Consider the following 25,520-nt stretch of genomic DNA (forward strand, 5'->3'; position numbering starts at 1 on the left):
AATAAACCACCATTGTCAAAGTGGCTACACAACAAGTCGAAATAATTGTACCATGTTTTGTCCATGCATTAACCTTCATACTAAAATGATATGCAGTGTTTTCTTAGTTAATTGGTTTATTCTGTTAGTTGCCTCTACCTGTGATCTGATTGGCAGGTGTATGTTTGATAGGTAACCAGACAAGCCAATATTAATTACCGCTGTCAAGACACAAAAATACATACCGGTATTGTGTAATAACCTGTCGCCCCTAAAATGGTAATCGACATGATTTATTACTATAAATGGTTCTGTAAAACTATTGATTAAGTAGACTTTCCCATCTAAAATCACAGAACTGACCAATTACGTAGTCCCAAAGAAAAGAAAATTATCACTTGGGTATCGAGGGTGTTCGTTTTTGCTCCAACGTAGCATACCAATAGGCCTAATAGTGTACATTTTTCCTTTGAATTATTTAACAGAGAAAAATACTATAACCCCATTTCGTTCCGTTACTGCAACTTGAAACAGATTAAGTTAAATAGTTGATAATATTATCACGTCATGTATGTTCCTTTACATAAAGCGCCTTGTCGTAAATTACTGCTTTTGTTTACACTGTGCATACAGGAGTTGGTAGGAGATATGTCACTTCACCCCAGCTAGAATACCGAAAACCTCGAAAACAAAAGAAAATGGCTGCCCCCAGTTAGCAGGAATAATCACGTTTTTTTTTATTAACTCTGAAATTACACGTTTTTCATTTGTTAAAGTGTCAGTATGTGTTGGTGGTCCGGGTATGCATCTTTCCAACACATAAGGCTCATGTTTGAGTTTACTCTTCCTTTAAGCAGTCACCTAATGTTGTATCCAAACTCATTGTGTTAAAACAGTCAAATTGTACTATATTTGTTAATTTAAAATAGTACGGTGGCTTCTTGTTTCACTTCTGTATGGAATCATGGCAATTAACTCCCAACTTCCACATTTGCTTTGGACTGAATCACAGCTACATTCTTGTACACCAATACAGTTGTGGGAATTAAGTCACCGAGGTCTATTTTTAAGATGAAACCATAATTTGTGAAGACGATAAATTTGGTAAACAATACACATACAAAAATACTTAAAATGAGAACAGTGATATGAATGTAAGATATAGGGACATTAATGTATTAATTTTTCCATCAAGGAATTTAACAGTAAAAAACATGGAAATGACAATTTCATAAATAGTTTAACAGATATATGTACATGGGTTACCAGACACTATTTCAATGCCTAATTGCTTGAAGTAGTAAGACAGTTTAACTCTTATCCACCCAGCTTTACAACCAGAAAAAGTCATCACTGACCCAAGTTTTCAACATGAAATATGTAATTGTGAACCTACATGTTTTAAACTCAAATTGTAAGAAAACAACTAATGTAGCACTCTTCTGATGTATGTCATACTTTAGAGGACATCTTAGTGAGTCTAACTGTGCAAATAAAATTTACAGAACTTAATTAATACTTTAAACATATTTTTTAAAAACCCTACGATCACGATCCATGACATCATTGTTTATGATGCTTTCACGAAGTTTATTTTCACTTTTAATCGATGATGAGTAATCCCATCCATCATCTACTTCAAAGTCTGTATTATTAGTTATTTTCGGCAAATATATCCTTTACAAAACTTCATTAAAAAAAAATGTATACAAATAGCGTGAAATCAAACCCATGTGCATGTTACGTCATCAATAACGATTCCACAAATTTAGACCGTTTTTTGTTTTCTTTTTGATATTGCTATAACAGCTTAAATACACTTGACATGTTCGATTGTCATTCTATGTTTTAGCGTTCACAGAATCAAGATAGATAATTCCGGTGAATGTTGACAACTGTGTTTTCGAAGACCGGTTGCGTCTTGACTACAGTTGAGAATGGGTTTTTATGTTAGTTTTGAGCATCTCGACTGCAGTCGAGAATGGGAGGGAAAGAGTTAATATCACAAAGTGTCAGGTATCACATGACAAATTTCATGTTTATTATTTAACATTACCACCATATACATTGTACCTGACTTTAGCTGGTTGATTCTCATCCATGGTGGCCAAGTTGAACTTGTTCTGCTTCTTAGTTCCACGTTTCTTAGCACGAGAGGCACGACTCGATGTGCCATACGCAGAACCTCGACTTGAAGAGCGACTGTCAGAGCTAGGTGGGCGCAGGTCCTCCTTGTCTAAGAAGCAGAAAATTGTATTCTCAGTACATTCACAGAAAACTGAAGCTATCTTTTAAATATAGTTAATAGCAGGGGTGGGGAAAAATAAAATTGTCAATCGGTCCCACGTTGATGTCATCACTACCGGGGGGAGGGGGGGTAGAGGGATAAGAAGAAAGGAATAAAAATAAAAATTATAAAATCATTTAAAAGGTGATATTTGCCAAATAGTGTTCTAAAAACAAAATCATAGTGGCATTTGTATATTTTTATCTTGAATCATGAACGCGAAACGATAAACATCAAAACATGAAAGAAAAACAAAATGTTTGATCACATCAGCGAAAAATTTTTTATTATATTTATTTTACATAATGGAATAAATAATATAAAAAAGGAATAAAAGTTATGCATTTTAACTCCCATATATGTATAAAAAGTACCAGTATTCAGTAGTCCTGAAAATTAATAAACAATAACACCGTTGGAGCGTTTGACAACTTGAGCTGGCACACGTTTAGACAAAGCAATTAATAACGTTGTCGCCGATTGGATGACATTTGACCTCTCCTGGCTCTAAAGATAGCCGGTTTAGCTATTCCAACTCACTCCCACTTTTTAAAAAAAAAGAGGTGTAAACCTTTTTTTAAATTTTAAAGTCCTTTATAATTATTTGATACACTACATTGAACAGTCAACAAGAAACACATTTATAGATTATTTCAGTATATTTTATGCTATTTCAAGCAGTTTGTATTTCACAAAAGCCCCTTGCCTCGGACTCTGACACTCGACCCGACAGAGCTCCGTACACAGGCGTTAACGTGTTGATTGTGACCAGTTGCAAACTCTGGGTCCTTTGTTTTAATTGGAGTGTAATACCTTGGTAGCTTTCTCACCAAGAATGATGCTATTGTTAACGTCTGTTTTATCTCGTGACCAGCACAGCGGCTTTGACAAATGTCTAGCCTAGTGGCAGTAGATTGATTGTAGCTCCGACTTATGGCAGACTTTAAAATCACAGACGTCAGAAACACCAGTCAATTTTGACCACTATTTATTTATTTATTATTATTTTAAATCATGCACAAGATGCCAATGTCTGGGCAGGCCGATCCAATTGGCGGATAGGAATTTGTTCCTATAATAGAAACGGACAGGTGCTTCGGACCGACAAGAATGACAAAAGTGGGACCGGCAAACGCACGTTTTTGAAAAATAATTTCGGTCTCAGAGATCGAGAATCGGTCCCAGACCGGGAAAAAAGGGCTTTTCCCCACCCCTGGTTAATAGTGCAACTTTGACATTGTCGCTAGAACTGTATTATATAATGATCCTTATAGAAGAAGCAGAACACTGCATTTTTAGCACAGTCACAGAAAACTGAAGCTGTCTTGTAAATATAGTTAACGATAACTTTGACACTGTTACTAAAAATGTATTATATAATGATCCTTGTCTAAGAAGCAGAAAGTTGTATTCTCAGTAGTCACAGAAAACTGAAACTATCTTTAAATATAGATAACAGTATACAGTAACTTTGACATTGTTGCTAGAACTATATTATATAATGATCCTTGTCTTAATAAGCAGAAAATTGTATTCCCAGTACAGTCACAGAAAATTGAAGCTACCTTTTAACGGTATAACTCTGATATTGTTGCTAGAACTGTATTATAGAATGATCTCCCCTTTTGGTTTAAAAAAGTATTCATTAAATACTGTCGTCTGTCGTCTATTTGAACCCATTATGATGATGCTACATTTATATGACAAAACTATTAGCAATCCCAAAGTCAGATCTCTGTACTAGATAGAGTACAGGCTAAATATGTACATAGATGTGACATTACTATAGTTCATTTGCATCAAAAGGGAAATATGCAATCAACTGGCATGTAACCAAATCATATAGGCTTTTTTACATTTAAATTTATGGTAAAAATATTATGACAGTTGGTATGGGTTTAAAATTTAATACTGTATATTTATACGAGTTTTAGAATTATTTAGTACATAATTATAAGCCAATTCATCAGTTCCCTTTTGACACAAACAGACTATACGAAATGATTGCAACTGTGTATACACTTCCACTTTACTTGGTAACAAAACACTAGTCTGCAATATAGCACCATAAATTATGAACATTATGAAAGGATGTGTTAAATTTAAGATATATGCAAGGCACACATAATTTAAGTCTGGTTATGGGTTGTTGTTGTTTTACCAAAGTTACAAGAATGCCACTTATCACCCGCATCCCATTCCATTCCAGTTCAGCTGTAAAACAATACAGACATTTGGGAATCACTAAGCTCCATACAACCAACCCCATAATGCCCCATTGCCAAACCATCCTTATAAAATAAGAGAAGAAGAAGTTGGTGTTGTTTAACGACACCACTAGAGCACATTGATTTATTAATCATCATCTGTTAGATGTCAAACATTTGCCAATTTTGACATATAGTCTTAGGAGAGGACATCCACTACAATTTTCCATTAGTAGCAAGGTGTCTTTTATATGTACCATCCCACAGACAGGATAACACATACCATGGCCTTTGATATACCAGTCGTGGTGCACTGTCTGGAATGAAAAATAGCCCAATGGGCCACCAATGGGGATCGATCTCAGACTGACTGCGCATCACACAAGTGCTTTACGTCCCCTATAAAATAATAGAGAAAAAAACATAACGGCAAAAGATATTTACCTGGATTTCCAAAGCCTCCATTTTTGCTGATAAAATCAAGGTAAGCCATTAGGATATGACAGAGACTGGAGACGATGCTGAGTTCTGGGACGGTGATCATCTGGAAGTGTTTGTACTTCCTCAGGAATGCCAAGCCCTTTTCTATACTGTGTTCAAACAGAGCCTGCAGGTGCTGCTTCCCACTGTCGGGCAAGTCTCTCGGGAGATGCTGCAACCATGTTTTTACAGAGGGACGCCAACCTAGATCCACAGGGTCCTTGGAATAAAAAGTTCAAAGACTTCATATATGTTTTTGTGAAATATAAAGCACCAGATCATTATATAAATTGTTATTGCACTTGTCATCATACATGCTCAAACAAGCACTCCCGTTATGCTGTGAACTCTGTTTTTCAGATATGTGCTTTAGAGGTCAAATTTCTGTTTTCCAAAATTATATAATATCATATGATAGAGTCTAAGTAAATAATTACCATGTTTGTTGTACGTACTAATAATAGAGTGATATGAAACCTATGGGATGTGCAGAAAATAATATTATAAAATAAGAACTTGTATAAGCACATGTATTTATATCTTTTAAATTACACGAAGAGGTAAAAACTGAGACCTGTGTTTTTAACTTACAAGTTAGCTGCTGTTAGCAAACACTGCCATTTACATTACACAAATGAATCAGGATAAAACATTTACACTTTTATACAAAGTAGCAATAGGATAGCATACCATATTGATACCATATCTTTCCGTGCCTATATTCAATTAAGGTTCAGACACATCTCTCCAGGGCATAATATCTGATCATTATGCCAGTGACTTGGTCTGGGGCAGAACGGGGTGGGTGGGGTGGAAATGGGTTGGAAAAGGTTGAGGTCAGTAGTATATTTTGTACGTAGCGGGGACAACAAAGGAAATACAATGGAGTCGCCTCCAATACAATGGATATGCACCTCCGGAACAATGGGTCCCCAATCCGCAACAATGGATGTGCACCTATTGTCTTTCCGGTTCAGTGGAGCGTATAATTGGATTTTCCGGTTCAGTGGAGCGTATAATTGGTTTTTCCGGTTCAATGGAGCGAATAATGGATTTTTGAACAAAAGAAGTGCACCTATTGTGCTGAGTGGATGACTGACATTTTTTAAAAAGGATGACTGGCATTTTTTCAAATTTTGGGCGGGAAAGTTCAATGGGAACTAAGTGGTATTATTTATAGTATTATTTATAGATAGTCTGAGTCAGTCTTTTGTGTTTGCTTGGTTTTAGTTGTCACAATGTGATGGGTACAAAGAACTTTATATAAATATGCTTTGAAAGGTTTATTGTTAGCAATGATGAAATAATATTTTGAATTGAAAACCAGTTGAAACCGGTTTATTTGTTATTTATTATTATTATTAACCAATCGTAACACTCGTTTTAAACATTGCATTTGAATATATGTTATAACATAAAGAGAAGTGAAATTATTTATTATTTGTAACGATTGCGTTCAAAGATGAATCACAACGACAAGAAACAGGATGTTTACTTCAGTTGGAAATATATTTTACAATCACAATGCAGTTTTAATGAAACAATAGTGAAAAAATCAACTTGTTGGTTTACGAGTCGTACTGAATGTGAGATGGATGCCAAACGTTCCTTCTGCGATTTGACTAGCAGTACAAAGCTAATAATAATCAAGAAAATACGACCAACTCGTGTGCTCGTGGATGAAGTAGATACAGTTGATAACAGAAAATGCCTGGAAAATTTGTTAACTCTGAGTTATTCCTTTGAAGTGTGTAAACTGATTCAGCGATTCTGTAAAGAAATGTGTATGGGATGTATGTTCGAGGAGGAGAAAACTCACACCTGTAAAACACTGAATCATGAGGATATGCTCGAACGCTATTTCACAACAGCATGGGTTGAACTGAACGAGGATGTAGTTACTGACAGGTGGTTACGTCTTGTTTATGCAGATCCAGTTTTATTAAACACTCCAGGATTTGTTTTGTGTCAGTATCAATGCAAAGACTATTTGGATATGAATGTTAAAACTGTAGAGTGGATGAACATTTTAAAAGATCAAGTACTTAAAATACTACGTTTGGAAGATCGTCTGCGCGTATAAATTAATGTCACAGAATACATTAGTTCAGTCATGTCATCCAGAGTGAACCCTAACACTGAAAAGAATGAACGTAACAAGAAAGGACTTGAAAAATATTATACAAAACCGAGAGACGCTGGAGCTTTCTACGGACCGAAGAAGTTTTACGGTGCTTTAAAAAGACGTGGTTTACAAACATATAAGTTGAAAGCGGTAACACAGTGGTTAAATGACGAAGATGCGTATAGTCTTTACAAACCAGTGAACCGTTCATTCAAGCGTCTCCGAGTACGGGTTAACAAAAAGGATGAGATGTTTGACATGGATTTAATGGACGTCAGTCGCCATTCAAAAGACAACGATGGTGTTAGGTACCTGCTTATAGCTATTGACATTCTTTCGAGATTCCTGTGGGCCATACCCCTTGTAAACAAGAAACCGGAGACGGTGTTAGAAGGCTTCAAAACTATTTTAAAAGACAAACGCATACCCAAGAAAGTTCGGGTAGACAAAGGTACAGAGTTCGCAGGTGTATTCAAGCAGTTTCTATCAAAAGAAAACATTAAACTGATTGTCACGCAGAATGAAGATATCAAAAGTAATTTCGCAGAAAGAAGTATTAGGACGCTTCGGGGTCTTATCGCGCGTTTTACGACTTACAACAATACACACAAATACATAGACGTTTTAGCAGATCTAGTACACAATTATAACAATACAGTTCACTCGTCACTGGGACTGTGGGCACCGGTTGATGTAACTAAAGCGAACGAAATTAAAGTGTGGAGTCATCTGTACGTCGAGCCCATGGTTAAGAAACTTAAAGTAAAGAAACCATTGGCAAACTTTTTATTTAAAGTGGGTGATTTAACGAGAATCAGCTATTTGCGTAAATCATTCACAAAGGAGCAGGACTTGAGGTGGACAGAAGAGTTGTTTAAAATACATTCTAGAAGAAGACGACAAAGTATTCCAGTGTACAGACTGAGAGATTTTCACGACGAAGTGTTGAAAGGTATATTTTATACGGCCGAACTTCAGAAAGTAAATAAAAATCAAGACATTCTGTGGAAAATCGAAAAAGTGTTAAAAAAAGAAGAAGGAGAAGGGGAAAGTGTACTATTTGGTTCGGTGGTTAGGGTGGCCACCTAGCTTCGATTCGTACATAGAAGAAGGAGAACTGAAAACTGTGTGAAGCATGGAGAAGTACGTTATTTTGAAGAGCTCGGATTCTAAATCAGTGTTTCCTGACAACAACCCCTATCACTTTCGCGTAAAGTTAAACAAGAGGTTAACTTTTGAAGGTGTGTGGATTGTGTCTCTCGTGGATTTGAATTTTGGAGAAATTGACCTTCATGGTATGAACGATTTACAAGTAGATGTGTTGTGTAATTTGTGTGGCAGCAGTCTAGTAGGTGATAGTTTTGTACCTCTACTGAGACGTGTGGATTTACGAGACGGTCCACGTTACGAGTTTAACACACTGTGGAATATAGCAGTTGTAGTGACAGAGAGTTCATATGTCGAAATACGTATAAAAGCAACATCAGGCGTTCCGGTTTCATTTATCAAAGAGAGCACGAGTGTGACACTACTATTACGACATTATCCGTTTTTAGAGTAAATTAACATGGATCGAAAACTTTACGTACCTGATGTTAATAAATGGTTAAAGTATTTTGATAAACGAACAAAGAATGTTGTTCAGTCAAATAAGCAGGTTGGATCTGGAGTTGGGAATTACAAGCATAAGTGGTTTTCTTATATGATTCCAATGATTCCGAGACATGTAAACAGTGACGGGGACAACAAGCACAAACCTAAAATAGAAGTGACGTCACAAACACAAGATGTTGTAGAAAGGGCCGAAGCTGAACAGGAACGTACCAGGGCTATAAAACATAAATCTGGTGATCGAATTGTCAGAAGCAAAAAAGTCAGACGCATGACAGTACAGAAAAAACGAGCTCCTACATCGAAGTACAAATCAGCTGTTAGTGAAAAAGATATATTTGTATAAAACGACAACAACAACAACAAACAATATGTCACTCCTTACAGACAAAGACTTTGTGGAAGGTTTACCTAGTGCTTTGGATCTGTTTACTATGCCCCCATACCAAACGAGTGTGTTTCAACATTACTACGTCGATGTTAGACCTGTTAGTCAAATTACAGATTCGTCACCGGTAGAATTTCAAATTGCAAATAGTGGAAGTGACTACGTGGATTTGAAACGAAGTCGTTTACATGTTAAACTGAAAGTGAGTCATTCCGATGGAACGGTTTTGGGTAAGGACGAACATGTGGCCCCAGTAAATTTATTCATGCAAGCTCTGTGGTCGCAAGTCGCTGTGTACTTACAAGGTCAGCTGGTGAGTTCGGCGAACAATCATTATCCCTACAAAGCATACATTCAAACCTTACTGAATTATGGCGCTGAAGCTAAACAATCGCAACTACAATCTCAGATGTTTTACAAGGACGTCGGAGAGACACAAGCAGACATCGAAAGTACCGATCCTATCACTGGTACTAATTCTGGAGTATCGGACCGAGGAGCGCACATTGCAGACACCAAAACGGTTACCATGGAAGGTCCCCTGTGTGAAGATATTTTTAACATGGGCAGATATATGGTGAATGGGGTTGATATGACAGTTAAGCTATTTCGGAGCTCCATACCCTTTTGTTTGATGTCTGGGAAGTCCGGTCAGGAGTACAAGATCGAACTCGTAGATATTTACTTCAAGATATGTAAACTGAAAATGAACAGTGCACTTATTTTAACACACAACAAGCTGTTTGAAAAGTCTAACGCTTTGTACCCATTTACTAAAACCGAAGTTAAAATGAGTAGTATTCCGTCTTCTCAACAGAGTTACGTGTGGGACAGTGTGTACCAGTCGCAGTGTCCAAACAGACTGATTGTTGGTTTTGTCAACGGTGACGGAGTGAGTGGATCATACACAAAGAACCCGTTTAACTTCCAGAGTTCATTCGTGAAAACGGTGGGCTTATATTTGGATGGTGTCAGTGTCCCCGGTCGACCAGTCGAAGCAGATGACGTCAGTGCCTACGTGAATTTGTTTGAAGGTGTTAATAGCTGGAACCTGGATTGTGGAAATTATATTGAAAGAACTGAATTTTCTTTGGGAAATGGTCTGTTTGTGTTCAACCTTGAACCCGTTTTCGTGGACTCTGATTATTTAAGTTTATTAAAAAACGGTAACTTAAGGTTAGAAGTGCAGTTTAAATCTGCATTAACAAAGACAGTGAGTTGTATAGTGTATGGTGAATTCCCCAGCTTGATCGAAATTGATCAAACCAGGAACGTGTTTGTCAAATAGATCATGAATGGAAAGCAGATTCAGTGTGCGATTGACTGTGACTCAGATTTACGTTCACGCATTGTAGGTGTTTACTCGAGCGACACACTACCACGTTTGAAACGGCGGAGCCCTTGGGGGTGTATTGTAAACACAGACCCATCTCACCTACCTGGTTATCACTGGGTGGCGTTCTATTTTGATAATAATAATACAGCAGAGTTTTTCGATAGTTTTGGTAAACCACCCAAACATTACAATGCAATATTTGTAGATTTTTTAAAGAGACATTCTTCATCTTACGTGTACAATAACAAATCCGTTCAGACTATGAACGCTAAAACGTGTGGATTCTATTGTTTGTATTACTTGTTACAAAAATGTAAAACTGACCTGATGATGAGCGATATTGTGAATCAGTTTAGTAAAGATACATTACAGAATGATGTATTCGTGTATAACTTTATATGTAAATATTTTAGATATTGTAGCCCGCCTTGTATTTCCTGCTCATACTAATATTAAATAGTGTACACAATCATGTATCCACTTTATGTGTTGTTGTACAAACATTTTTTGAAATAAATAGTTGTGTCACAAAACGCTGGTTTGTTATATTTTTAAACATTAGTCTTATACTAGTTTATTAGATAGCAGTATAATTGTATACCCACAGGTAATTCTGGTTATACCTCTTTATATATCTAACAAAACATTGTAAGAAATGTTTTAATTTTTTATTTGCATGAACTAGGGTGTTTCCTGGTACATATTCAGAGTAGGTATTCCAAAAATAAAATCACGGCAGTAGGTAATCATGGGTAGATACGGCAAAGTAATGCACCATAGTGAAAACACTGAAAAGTAGACAATTCTGGCAACTGAATTGGTAAAACATTTGTTTAAAACGTTAACAAATTTATTTTAAATTGAAAAATAATTGTTAAAACATGAACAAATTTTATTTAAATTCAAAAATAATTTTTAAAACATTAACAAATTTATTTAAATTGTAAAATACCTTTTAAAAATGTTATTTAAAATTTAAAATTATTTTTAAAATAGTGAAAAAGGTTTATGTAATTTTAATTTAAATATTATTTGGCAAATTATTTTCTCACCCAGCTGGCCCTGTAACTCCTACCTTTATAATACATATTACTTATACACTACAAGATTAATTTAATTCGTTACTTCTTTATTGGCATTATTTGTGATGTAACTAGAGTGTAATCCGATATAATAATACACAGATAATACAGTATGTATTCCAAATTGAAACAACAGTAGGTAATCCAAATTGAAATAACAGTATATAATCCAAATTGAAATAACAGTATATAATCCAAACTGAAACAACAGTAGGTAATCCAAATTGAAAAACAACAGTATATAATCCAAATTGAAACAATAGTAGGTAATCCAAATTGAAACAACAGTATATAATCCAAATTGAAACAATAGTAGGTAATCCAAACTGAAAACAACAGTATATAATCCAAACTGAAACAACAGTAGGTAATCCAAACTGAAACAACAGTAGGTAATCCAAATTGAACAAACATTCGGTAAGCCCGTATAAAATCCAAATAAAGCACAGTAGGTGATTCAAATAATTTTCTTGAAAAGATATCTACACGACAATCTAATGTTAAAATTAAGAATGGCAAATACTAGTTTATCCTTATTTGCTTAAGATACTGAAAATTATATACTGTGCTGTGAAAATACTTGCGTTCCCCAGTTTTGTCGAAAACGGTTAACAATAACTAATAACTTCAAAATTATTGACAGCTTACTATTGACCAATGGGATTTAACTTTAAACCGGTACCCACGAGTTACTTGCTTGACATTTTTTTTTTCGATGTGGACTATACATTTAATGATTTAAAAATTGCCATGTCATGGTTAAGTTTCTATTCACTATAGAAATCACAGCTGATATCTGAATCTCAAATATTTGTCTTTAATTTCAGTGATGGGAGTATATTTCTTTGTCAAAGTACTTTTGGATTAAACGCTTACTTTCCAAATATAAAACACATTCTGAATTTTCAACCATGCGAGACTATTTTAACGCGATACCATAGAAACTCCAGATTTCGTGCAGTCTGTGAGAGATTGTTTAACTATAGAAATAACAGGTGTCATCTATGCCCTTAAGTAATATAATTTCAATCAGGAGAGTATGTTTCTTTGCAAGTACGCACTGACCACAGTACAAATACTTCAAACATAAAACCTATTCTGTTGAGTGTGTCAAGCGAGACTCTTTGCTACATTTATGTACAAACAGTACTTGTTCGCATTTTACTATGTCTTACTTTTAAAGGATGAACTACTTGTGGTAACCAAGAAACTCAGAGTTCGTGACACTAGCTTACTTTAAAGAATATTTTAACTTATAGATATTAGTGATTTTTATATATTAACACAAAGTACATTAAAGTGTACAAGGAATGGTTTCCTATATAAACAAATTGATGACTAAATTATAGTCTTTTGACACATTAAAGACCATAACTCGCAATACATTTCTGAACAGAGCAAAATACCTTTAAATGAATGTAGTGTAGGATTAAAAAAAAAAAATCCTCGAGGGCAGTAATACATTGTCCAAATGTGGGTAGCGTTTGGTAAGAGAAAACTGTTGTATCATTAAGTTTGTCACATTGCTCACGGAATTTTTAGGTCATACTAATACTTAACACTAAAACGTATTCAGTTTAGTCTACCGTGCGTGATTATTTGCTATATTTCTGTTCGACTGATGTTTTATACTCTAAAGGAAAGAAAATACATTTAGAAAGTATTAACCTAGAAACGTAAAGTACATTTCTCTAGTGAGTGGGTAGTTTCTGTTCTGATTACAATTCTGTTTACAGAGAAATCGGAGTTACTAAGAACGTCTGTATCACACAACGTGTAGAGAATACTAAAATAATAATAACAATAATAATACTACTAATAATAATAAAATTAAATTATTATTATTATTATTATTATTATTATATTATAAAAAAAAAAAAGAAAATCATGGTACTTGAAAATATAACCCTGAACTTTTTTCTCTCTCTTTTTTTTTTTTTTTTTTAAAACGGGAGGGGACCCTCGCAATTGGTTGAACGCTTGCTGTATGTGTACTCTGCATTCGATAACAGAATTCACAAAAAAAATGCATTTAAGTAGTACGTATTATTTATTGCAGAGCATTTGTAAAAACACCACAAAAGACATGTTACATTTTATCATGTACATCAACAAACGTTCATATTGTGTTAGTATTTTGGAAGTAACTTCTTCCCAGGTGGTCCAAGGTCTGCCCGTCTTTTCACAAACAAAACGACTGGTTTCTTCTGTTCACTTTTCATCGTGACTGGATGTGATTTGATTATGTGAATCAGGTTTGATCGCTTCTTCTTCACAGTCATACTGATAAGCTTAGGGGTTTTAACGTCCGGTCTGATCTATGCTCAATGCAAATGTGAACATAAAAATGTATTGCTTAAACTTAAGTATTCTATTCCTGCTCACTCGTTTCAGAAACATCTGAATGATCAGATTCCGATTCACTTTCTTCCGTCAGGTCTACATACGATATTATTTCTTTCATGATGGGCTTCAGCAGTAGCTTGATTTTGTCCTTTATTAGCATTTGATCTATGTTAGGGTCAGTTTTGTTTAAACTATCCAGTATAGATCGAAATAAAGGTGCTTCTGAAAAATACTTTGTAAATTCAATAACAATACTTAGTGTTTTAAGCAATTCGTTTTCCCACAGTCGCTGCAGTTTTCTGTCTATCCACTCTTGTGTCTTCCCTTGCTGTATATATTTCTTACGTCTGCTTTTCATGTCTTCTATATGCATGATACGAACACGACCCCATACTCGCTGTAAGCCAACATTCTGCCATTCTACAGTCAGTTCGTGTTCTCTTTTATCATACATGCGCTTTTCTCCTCCTTTCTGCGTGTCAAAGATGTCTTCTTCATCTATCTTAGCGCGTTTTCTGGAGGGCATAAATCCGTTCTCTGGGCACCATGATTTAATATGGCGTTGTAGATCCGTCATATTGCCAAATAAAACGCCGCAGTCGGTACAAGCAGTAGCCATAACAAAGGGATCTGCTTCGTCACTGGATTCGCCCGCGTCTTCGGCTGTATATTTCACTTCCAAATTATTTTTGGTTTCAGAATCCACGGGATCAACAGTGTGCACGGGTCGGGTGCCTGAATGTATCTGAGAATCGGTCGGCGACGACACGTTATTTAAAGCATTATTGTTATTATAACTATTTTTTCATGGTCTGTAGAAAGAGTGGACTGCCTTCGTTGGATTTCTGATGGGCAATCTAAAACATTGGGTTTAAGTCTCTCATTCTCGTGAGTTGATGGTCGCAAGTCTATGGTAAGATTCCCATAAGGTCTCTGAACAGCAGTCTCATAAACCGACATAAAACGATCACTGTTATTTGGATAGATTCTTCTCCCAAACAAGTTTACTTGATGTCTATCAATGGGCGAATTAAACAAGGTCACGTAGTGAGAGTTGAGAGCAATATCACGTGACTCCTTGCCTCTTGGAAACAGGTTTTGTAACAGCAGGAAGTTAGCTACATTCTTGTGGTGCGAAGTTCTTGTAAATAACTGAGAAATACGTTTATCATCTTTGGCCTCGGTCATGTGATCATCCAGAATTAAAACATTGTTGTTGCGTGCATCAAAGAAGTTGTCGTCCTGTAGGTTGTAGGGGATACCTTTCACAAACTGGACTTGGGGCATTGTTTCACGAATAGCATCGTAAAGTGGCTGCCACTCGGTGTAACACCAAATTATGTTGTTAGGTTTAGGCTTGATGAGTCCTTTCTGGAGTATTTGGTACATAAACATAGTTTTCCCACATCCACTCGGACCCACTAAAACAGCATTAGATGGTATAGTAAATTTGAAAGGCTCTCCGTATTGTTCAGCTTGTAATCCCAAGGTTGCTGATTGTGTCACTGGCCTTTGAGGAGGAGGAAGAGGAGGAGGAGGAGGAGGAGGAGGAGGAGGCGTATATGGGGAGAATTGAGGAGGAGGAGGAGGAGGAGGAGGGGAGGGTGTTTGGTCGATGTATCTGTCTCCGGTGCCTTTGCATATTGTCATATCTGGAAAAAAGTATCCCCACACTCAGGGCATGATGTTGACCCCATCATGAATTTCATTCAGGTGTCGTTTCTATCAACGCCTTGGCCTTTTTGAGTGATGCATTGAATCAATACAACCGTCTTCGGTTTATAGTTCCATCCTTAAGAAGGGAAAAAAATTACTCACAGTTTTGTTAATCAAGTCTGTCATAATTTACAACGTACGCTGATCGACTTACTATAAAATAGTACGGACCTCCCCAACTATCTGGAATGTCAACACCACGAGCTATAAAACGTTTGAGTGAGTTGACAGCTTCAGACTTGCTTTCATACCACTGAGAATCGTCCGATAACACTCTCTCTGGTTCACGTCGTGGGTGTGCCACAATGATCCACGAATACTGTTTGCTCATCTCGAATACATTTACACAAATGAAGATTACTATATGCAAGAGGAAGCTTTATACTAGCTGCTGGGTGGAATAAAACTGCTACATTCAAATGCAATGTTTAAAACGAGTGTTACGATTGGTTAATAATAATAATAAATAACAAATAAACCGGTTTCAACTGGTTTTCAATTCAAAAAATATATTTCATCATTGCTAACAATAAACCTTTCAAAGCATATTTATATAAAGTTCTTTGTACCCATCACATTGTGACAACTAAAACCAAGCAAACACAAAAGACTGACTCAGACTATCTATAAATAATACTATAAATAATACCACTTAGTTCCCATTGAACTTTCCCGCCCAAAATTTGAAAAAATGCCAGTCATCCTTTTTAAAAAATGTCAGTCATCCACTCAGCACAATAGGTGCACTTCTTTTGTTCAAAAATCCATTATTCGCTCCACTGAACCGGAAAACCCAATTATCCGCTCCACTGAACCGGAAAAACCAATTATACGCTCCACTGAACCGGAAAGACAATAGGTGCACATCCATTGTTGCGGATTGGGGACCCATTGTTCCGGAGGTGCATATCCATTGTATTGGAGGCGACTCCATTGTATTTCCTTTGTTGTCCCCGCTACGTACAAAATATACTACTGAGGTCTTACATAAATACTAAATATGTCTCTACAAAGGAACAGTTGTGAAAACTCCTAAAAACAATTAGCATCTGTCTTACACTACTGATTCTCAGAACAAAATATTTACAAACACTCTCATACAGAGTAGCATTTTGTTTTTTCTACATGCATATCACTACAAAGGAGTAATAGTAGTTAAATTGTGGAAAAAAACCCCACTTAAAAACAATTACAATGAAAAATGAGCAGCCACAATAAAGAGACTCACCATGTAGACCATAGCACATCGACTGATGGTGGCGGGACTGGCCTGTGACAAATTATCCACTTCAAAGATCAACCGCATGCCGGGAGTCAGGCTGATCCGCTCACCGTTGGCCAGACACAGGACTTTGGAGTCGTCGAGCACCGTGTTGAGGTTTTCAACCCACAGCGTGTCCACCGGCCCATCGAGAATGAGCCAGTGCCAGTTGGTTACAGTTCCTTCGGCCATTTCTCGCTTCGCCGCAGCATCATCGGTCATTGGTGTCGCTGGATCCACATCCATGGTGGCGCTCGAGTCCGTCTGATATGTGTTCTGTGAACAACATTGGGTAAACAATGTGTAAAACATATAATTAACATGAATATTGGGTTATAGAAGTTGTAAAATATTTTAACAATAATATATGTTATATGGAAAACTGAACCTTTAAGAAAATCCTGACAATGTAACAATTATCTGAGTATAAATGAAAATTGTAAAATTAAATCTTCTTAACAGTACTGACTATATATAGGTTAATTATTTATTATTTGATTTAAATGTAAAAGTATAGTGGAAAGTAAACTGTATGAATAGTTAACTGAAATAACCAATTACTATGAATTAAATGTATCCATATAATTTCCAAACTAACAAACATTTGTTTTAATTTGTTTAATTTATAATTATTGCTTTCTGATGGAGTTTTGCTTCATTGTGAAAACAAAGAAGCAATTTGCAAAATGATCCTGTTTACGCTTAAAGTACATATAATCAAGCCTAAGTGACCAATTCTGTTAAATAACTACCTATCTTTTTAGGTCACCTAAGTAACTTAATTTTCTCCCAAATCATCTATAATATAGGATAAAAATAAATGTATTAAACAGATTTCATTAAACAACCACTTTAAAAAAATAACAGCCACTTTTTTTTAAGTAACAGCCCATAATATTTTAATACTTCTTTTGAGGTTGCTGCTAAACACAGATCAGGGTGGGTTTTTTTTTACATCAAATTCTAAACCTTTGATAATACTTCAACATTAATAATTAAACCATCTAAAGAAGGAGTTTCCAGGAAAAAATTCAACTTAAACTGTAAACAAATGGCACAAGCAGACCTTGAAGCACAAAATAAGCAATGAAAAATGCATACCAGTTTAGCTAATGTAATTTGTAAATTTAATTTAATACAGATCCCAACTAAATTAAACATTAAAATACAATGAAAGATCTACAATAAAACTATAATATGTAGTATTTTAGTTAATCATTGTAATAATAACCAGATGCTAAACTATGATAAGGATATTCAAGGTTACAGATAGGAGAAGTTCAGATGTAAGCATGTAAAAATTGCTATACATGTATATGAATTATCTTAATTTTTTTTTTTAAATAATTCAATTTAAAATGCATTTAATTGACTGGTATACAATACATACAATATTCTGAAGTGCTACTTTTTGTTGCAAATTATGGGTTTCTACCTGTGTGATGTCCTTGGTCACATCTTTAACAAATTTCACAACTCAACTTTATAAAACTCTGACTACAATCTGAATACATGTACAAAGCATTTACAACAATATCAAGCAACAGCTTTGGGTAAGAAATGTTTTATCTGAAATACAGCAATTTGGTTGAAATATGTCATATACATCTTCCCTGCTTAATATATTATAAAATACTTTTAAATAAGAAATAATATCTACTTTTAGACATGCAAAAGTCATCTGAAAGAAATCATTTGAAAAAATACCAGTTGAACAGATCTCAAAGTACAATAAGGAAATTCTGGATATCTGTATTAGTGTCTATAATATACCTATGCTTTTTAAAAAAAAAGAGTAATACTTAGTAATAAAGATTTGCTAAAAAGGCTGGAAGAACATAAAGAAATGTATTGTATCTAGCTCAAGGAGAAGAACAAAGGACAGCTATAATAATGATTTTTAAAAATTTAAGTATGCTTCATTGAATGAAATAAAATACAACTATTATTCTAATTTATTACACACCAGTGTAAGATATTGCCCATGTCATAACAATAACTCAGTATCTAACTAGTGTAATACTGGTGTGACGTGAGTGTGACGTAGATCACTTGCTGACCTAGTTCGCAGAAAAATAATGTATACAGGTATCGACATCTGCTTATTTCTGCGTTGCGGCTTGTTTCCAGTTGGTTTGTAATAAATAAAATAATAAAGTTTTATGAAAATCGTGAACAGTGTTGGTATCTGACTCACTTTCGCTCGTCACATACCAAAACTGTTCACTCATTTCATAAAAGTGGTATGACAGGCAAGCTCGTTTAGTATTCTATATACCAGTACTAAGCAGGCCTGTAGGAACCAGGGGGGGCTGTTCCCCAATTGGAGGACTACAATGTATGGTTTTTTTGTGTGTGTTGTTCTATATAAAGTCAGTTGTGGGGTTTTTTAATGACACTACTAGAACACATTGATTTACAAATGTATTAATCATCGGCTACTGGATGTCAAACATTTAGTAATTTTTACATATTGTCTTAGAGAGGAAGCCCACTACATTTTTTCTCATTAGTAGCATGGGATCTTTTATATGCACCATCCCAGACAGGATAGCACATACTCTAGCTTTTGACAGTCATGGTACACTGGCTGTAATGAGAAATAGCCCAACGACCCTCCAATGAGCATCAATCCCACACCAACCGTGCATCAAATGTGTACTTTGCCACTGGGCTACGTCCAGCCCTGGTGCTCTATATAAATAAAGGTGAAAATATGGCTTCCTCCATGGAAGCTGGGATCCACCACTTCAGATATCATTCCTATGGGCCTATATATGCATCTTGTTTTGTTTGTTGTATATTTCAATATATTAAACAGAAGTAAAACTTAAAAACAAAATATATTGAAATATACCATTACTTAGCTTAAAGAAGGGACAATCAAGGCATTTGACCTGGTATGCATATTCATCGATATATAATACACATTATTGCTTAATATCAACAAGTATAATCGTATAGTTAATTAATAAAACGATTAAATGTGATGGCTATTATATATAACGGGTGCAGCCATTTTGTATCATCCCAGTGAATACGCCCTCTGGCGAGCTAGTGGTTACGTAATACCTAATGTGTCACGTCAGGAATTAGTCTTCGAACTGAAGAAACAAAAAATACCTGATTTTTGCGGATACATCGCAATATTCTGTAATAATAGTCATCCCAGTAAGCCAGCAACAATTATATATTTATGTTTAATACAAAATAAACCACCATTGTCAAAGTGTTGAAATAATTATATTATGGTTTGTACATAAATGAACCCACGTACTGAAATAATAATCGGAGTGTTTTCTTAGTTAATTGGTCTTTTCTTTCTGTGGCCTGTACCTGTGGTTCCTGATTGGCAGGTGTATATTTAGACGGTCCCCAGACACTGTGTCTAGTCACACTAACAAGACGTGCCTCTTTTATTAAGATCACAGGGTATTATGTGTTAACCGTAGTACGGACACCCCTCTAATCGTAATCGATCAGCCATCTGCTTTATTACTGTAAGTAATTCTGTAAAACCCGTGATTAAGTAGACTTTCCCCATCTAAAATCACAAAACTGACCAATTACGTAGTCCCAAAGAAAAGAAAATTATCACTTGGGTATCGTGAGTGGTCGTTTTGGCTCGAACATAGCATACCAATAGGCCTAATAATATGCATTTTTTTCTTTGGATTTAAAAAAAAAGAAAAATACTATAACTCCATTTCGTTCTATTGATGCAAACTGAAATATATTTAGTTAAATAGTTTATTATACTATCAAGTCATTTATGTTGTTTTACAAGTCAGGTTGATGAAAGCGAAGCGCCGTGTCGTAAATTAGAGCGTTTGTTTACACTGTGCATAGAGCAGATGGACGGAGCTGATGTCACTTCGCCCCAAGCTATACCACCGGACGTCACAAAAACTAAACAAAATGGCTGCCCCCAGTTAGCAGGAATAATCATGTTTTTTTATTAACTCTACAATTATGCGTTTTTCATTTGTTAACGTGTCAGTATGTGTTGGTGGTCCGGGTATGCATCTTTCTAACACATAAATCTCTTGTTTGAGTTTACTCTACCTTTAAATAAGAAATGAAACATATAAAACAAAACTGAAGCTAGAATAAAATAAAATAAAATAAAATAATGAACATGCAAAATAATTAATAAAAGTCTGGGCCTTTCTGGTATTGAAAATTTTAAAACCCAAAAGTTAACCACATTTTTTAATACAATAGTATTAATTGCATGTATATTTTCTCATCTATTAGGATATTTGTAAATAACAAACATAAAAGTATTAAAAAACAGATTGAAATATACCATCACCTTGCTTACATAAGAAATGAAAAATAAGAAAATGAAGCTACAGCTAGAATAAAATAAAGGTAACAAAAATAGATTAACAAGAAAAAAATAGAAATTAAGTTTAAGCCTTTCTGAAAGGAATATGAAGAACTATGTATACACCAAAAGAAAAAGAATTGATAAACAATTGACTAGAAGACTGTAATAGCTGTTCATGTTAGAAACAAACAAATTAAAATTTAATCTTTTGTTAAAAACTTTTTATTTTGGTTTGTGTGCATGTATGTTTTGTTGTTTTAAAACTGTAGAGTCCGACATCCTAAATCTATAGAAGGGTTTTCTCTCTTAATGATGGGATTGAACAGGTGGCAATACATGTAGTCAGTCTGACGTTCAACTGTTCAATGGACAGACTTGTTTAATGTAAATGATCTTACAAAATGGCTGTAAAGCAATTTATATATTTAGGTACAACAAGTTTTTATTACTGAGCCAAATCCTGTTTCTTACAGTAATGGAACAACATTGAGTAAATAATGGCATGTCATTTTGTCAAGAACAGTCTTTATTCCCATAACATTAAACTGCTAAGAATCATCAAATTGGTATTTCTTTTCAACTGTTGATTATCCGGAGAAAATTAAATGATGTCAGAGTATCAAATTAGCAATTAATAAGAATATATTTAAACAAATGACCTTCAGCTATTCCTAAACAAGAAAACAAAATAGAGATAGAAAAAGAGATAATAGACTAAGATGTACACTAGAATTATCCAGTAATATATAGGTAACAGCTTTGTTGATACCTGATGCCATGAGATGTCATGCTGTGACTACAGCTAGCTGGTAACTCAAAATGTGAACTGAAACACTTCATGTGTTTTAATATTTAATAATCCATATTGGGCTTCTTACCATTTTGGACAATCAATATAAAAATTACATTATCATTTTTACAAAAAGAAGAGAAAATTCTAAGAATGATATTAATACATAATGTACATATACATGTAGTAATAACTTTTTAAATTGAACTAATTTAAGTAGTGAAAATATTCACACAGCTCACCCGGGAACGAAACTGAAACAGATAAACCATACTTATAATATTTAGAAAAGATCTATCTTGGTATATTTATTTTCGATGATAATATATTACAGTAACAGTTATTTAAAAAAAAAAAAATTCAAGCTTGATGCCATCATTTTGTTCAGGTTAAGACAAAGATATTAAAATAATCTTTTGTTAAAATAATTTCTTTTGGTTTGTTTTGTTGTTTTACAACTGTATGTATCCTAAATCTGTATAAGAGTTTTCTCTCTTAATGATGGGACTGAAAAGGTGGCACTCCATGTATATAGTCAGTTTGATATTAAACTGTTCAATGGACAGACTTGTCTTACAAATGGCTGTGTGTAATACATTCAGTTATGAACACGTTTTTATTATTGACCCAAATCCTGTTTCTTACTGCAATAAAACAACAATGGGTTATGAGTAAATAATGGAATGTCATTTTGTCAAGAACAGTCTTTGTCCCCAGAACTTTAAACTGCAAAGAGTCATAAAATTGCCAATTAATAAGAATATATCCAAAATGAATGATCTTGAGCTATTCTCAAGAAGGAAAACAAAATTATAGAGAAACGATATTGTAAACTATAATATACAGCTAACAGCTTTGATGATTCCTGATGCCTGCACTGAAACACTTCATGTGTTTTAATATTACATGTATACCGGTACATACAGTAAACAATTGTATTTCAGATAACATCCTTGTTAAACTCATACTTCGTTTTCTACCACGATGCCATATAACTATAAATAAAATGTGTTGAGTGCGTCATTAAATAAAACATTTTCTTCCTTCCTTCCTACCACTTTGGACAATCAATATTAAAATCCACTATCATTAAAAAATAAACTAATAAAAATAACAATTATCTACGAATGATATTAATACATATATAAATATAACCGCAAGTGGTAATGATGGATTCCCAAGCTATAATAGCTGTACATTACTCAGACACATTTATATGTTATATAATTACGGCAATAATTATCCACCCACCCCCAACCACGCACACACATACAACCACATACACGCACACACTGCCTCGTAACCAACTAGGAAATTTAAGCAAAAAACCCTCATACAAATGCTGATATAGCTGCTTTAAGAGCACAGCTAGTGTACCCCTACGTGCAGATAGTCCCTGATAAAATGTTTTTTTGTGTGTGCTATAGCTAATATTTAAAAAGAAAGCAATAGTCCCTGATAAGATGTTGTTTTTTGGTGCTATATCTAATATTTAAAAAGAAAGACAGACTGATTGGTGTGTACAGGCAGTTTTAGAACATTCATGGTTTGGACTAAGAGTGGTTTGCATGATTATATATTTTTGTCGGATGGATGGGTGAAGAGGCTAAATGTTAACTGATGTCTGTTTACTTCCTGTAAAATGGGTATGATAATGTTTTATCACTGAGCTACATCCTGCCCCCCTGATAAGGAACACAGCTATCGGCATTACTGATACTCGTTGTGCCATTTCTGTAAACTGGAGACCAGTCCTTTCACACACAGTCTGTTAAACATATTTGATTCAATAATAAAGACAAGTTTTAACTGTTTGGGGTGAATTAAGGTGGTTAGTAATTAATTTAGATATTTTATCACGTGTATTAGAATGGGTCTTAGTTGCAGAATTATTCTAGTAAGTACCAAAATTGTTGTAGATACTAAATTGACTAATTTTAAGTTTAGTTTTTAAATATTAAGGCAGCAATATCTACTAATAATGTATACTTAAAGCAGTGAGGTCTATGCACTCACACATCACTCCGCCCCATCTCTCCTCCTTCTCTCTCTCTCTCTCTCTCTCTCTCCATATCTCCCTCCCTCCCTCTCTCTCCCTCCCTCCCTCCCTCATGTGGATTGATCTGTATTGGATGGCCACTGCAGTCTTGAAGGGTTATTGATCTTGACCTAGATCTAATACACATACACTCGCCAGCTGTTGGTCATAAAAGAAACGAAATTCTCTGTTTTTCTACTCTTCCCATATGAACAATTCATTGTTGACTTGTTTCACATTTCACATGATAATAAAGCAGTAACTTATCAATCGTATCATAAAAATTGTATTTCTTTGACCTTCACAGATTTAAGGATACATACTGCACAAATATGTGTATTTTTCATTTCCAAAATCAATGTGAAAAATTTCAAAAATTTCAAAAATATATAAATCTACAGTTTATTGCACTCTACCAGGTAGACCGGCCTTGGTGGCGTCGTGGCAGGCCATCGGTCTACAGGCTGGTAGGTACTGGGTTCGGATCCCAGTCGAGGCATGGAATTTTTAATCCAGATACCTACTCCAAACCCTGAGTGAGTGCTCCGCAAGGCTCAATGGGTAGGTGTAAACCACTTGCACCGACCAGTGATCCATAACTGGTTCAACAAAGGCCATGGTTTGTGCTATCCTGCCTGTGGGAAGCACAAATAAAAGATCCCTTGCTGCCTGTCATAAAAGAGTAGCCTATGTGGCGACAGCGGGTTTCCTCTAAACAAAATCTGTGTGGTCCTTAACCATATGTCTGATGCCATATAACCGTAAATAAAATGTGTTGAGTGCGTCGTTAAATAAAACACTTCTTTCTTTTTTCTACAGGTAGATTATAAACATGAAAAGAATATTTGTGTAAGTTGAAAAGTTCTCTAGATTTTCGGGTTTTAGAAATAAAAAACATAGCCTGAAACAGGCTGGGGTCAACATTAGAAATCCCTGATCCTCCAAAAGTAGGCATTGGATTAATTCAATATTTTGATATTTTTTTTTGTATATAGGCAGTTGAAATTAAATCTGCAATTTCAAGATATTTCACATCAGTTTCACAGAAACTGCCATACAAACAAAATTATACATAATTTGCGATAGAGGTCAATACACATCACCTGTTTTAATACAATCAACCCACCTGAAGTACCCAACTACCTACCAAATTTCAAATAAATCGGCCCAGAACTTTTCTTACAAGATGATACAACAGAGGCAAAAAACATAATAATAATAATAATAATAATAATAATAACAATAACGATCCCAGCAAAAACAATAGATTCCCAGCTGAAAAGGCTTGGTGAACCTAATAAAAACAACTGAACTGAAATAATTTAACAGTTGTGAAAACATTCACATAGCTCACCTGGGAACGAAACTGAAACAGATAAAACAATACTTAATATTTAGAAAATATCTATTTTGGTATACTTTATTTTATTTTATAGATAACATATTACAGTAACAGCTTGATGCCATCATTTTTTTTCTAAATAAGCTTTACAATTCAAGCAATATATTAATAAATTAACTAGCTACTAAACACCATCAAT

At 34.8% G+C, this 25,520-nt stretch overlaps 1 protein-coding gene across 2 annotated transcripts in view; it reads right to left on the reverse strand.

Moving 5' to 3' along the window:
* The window catches only part of LOC121371282 (dynein heavy chain 6, axonemal-like), a 118,716-nt gene that overhangs the window by 49,162 nt on the left and 44,034 nt on the right, over nucleotides 1-25,520 (reverse strand). For both annotated transcript variants that reach the window (XM_041497060.1, XM_041497059.1), the window contains 4 exons: nucleotides 25,334-25,345; nucleotides 16,786-17,094; nucleotides 4,918-5,173; nucleotides 2,053-2,215 (listed from right to left, as the gene is read on the reverse strand). In XM_041497060.1, coding sequence (XP_041352994.1) covers nucleotides 2,053-2,215; nucleotides 4,918-5,173; nucleotides 16,786-17,094; nucleotides 25,334-25,345 — 740 coding nt within the window. The remainder of the gene's footprint in view (nucleotides 1-2,052; nucleotides 2,216-4,917; nucleotides 5,174-16,785; nucleotides 17,095-25,333; nucleotides 25,346-25,520) is intronic.

Source organism: Gigantopelta aegis, chromosome 4, assembly GCF_016097555.1.
Source record: "Gigantopelta aegis isolate Gae_Host chromosome 4, Gae_host_genome, whole genome shotgun sequence".
In the NCBI taxonomy this organism is placed as follows: Eukaryota; Metazoa; Mollusca; class Gastropoda; order Neomphalida; family Peltospiridae; genus Gigantopelta; species Gigantopelta aegis.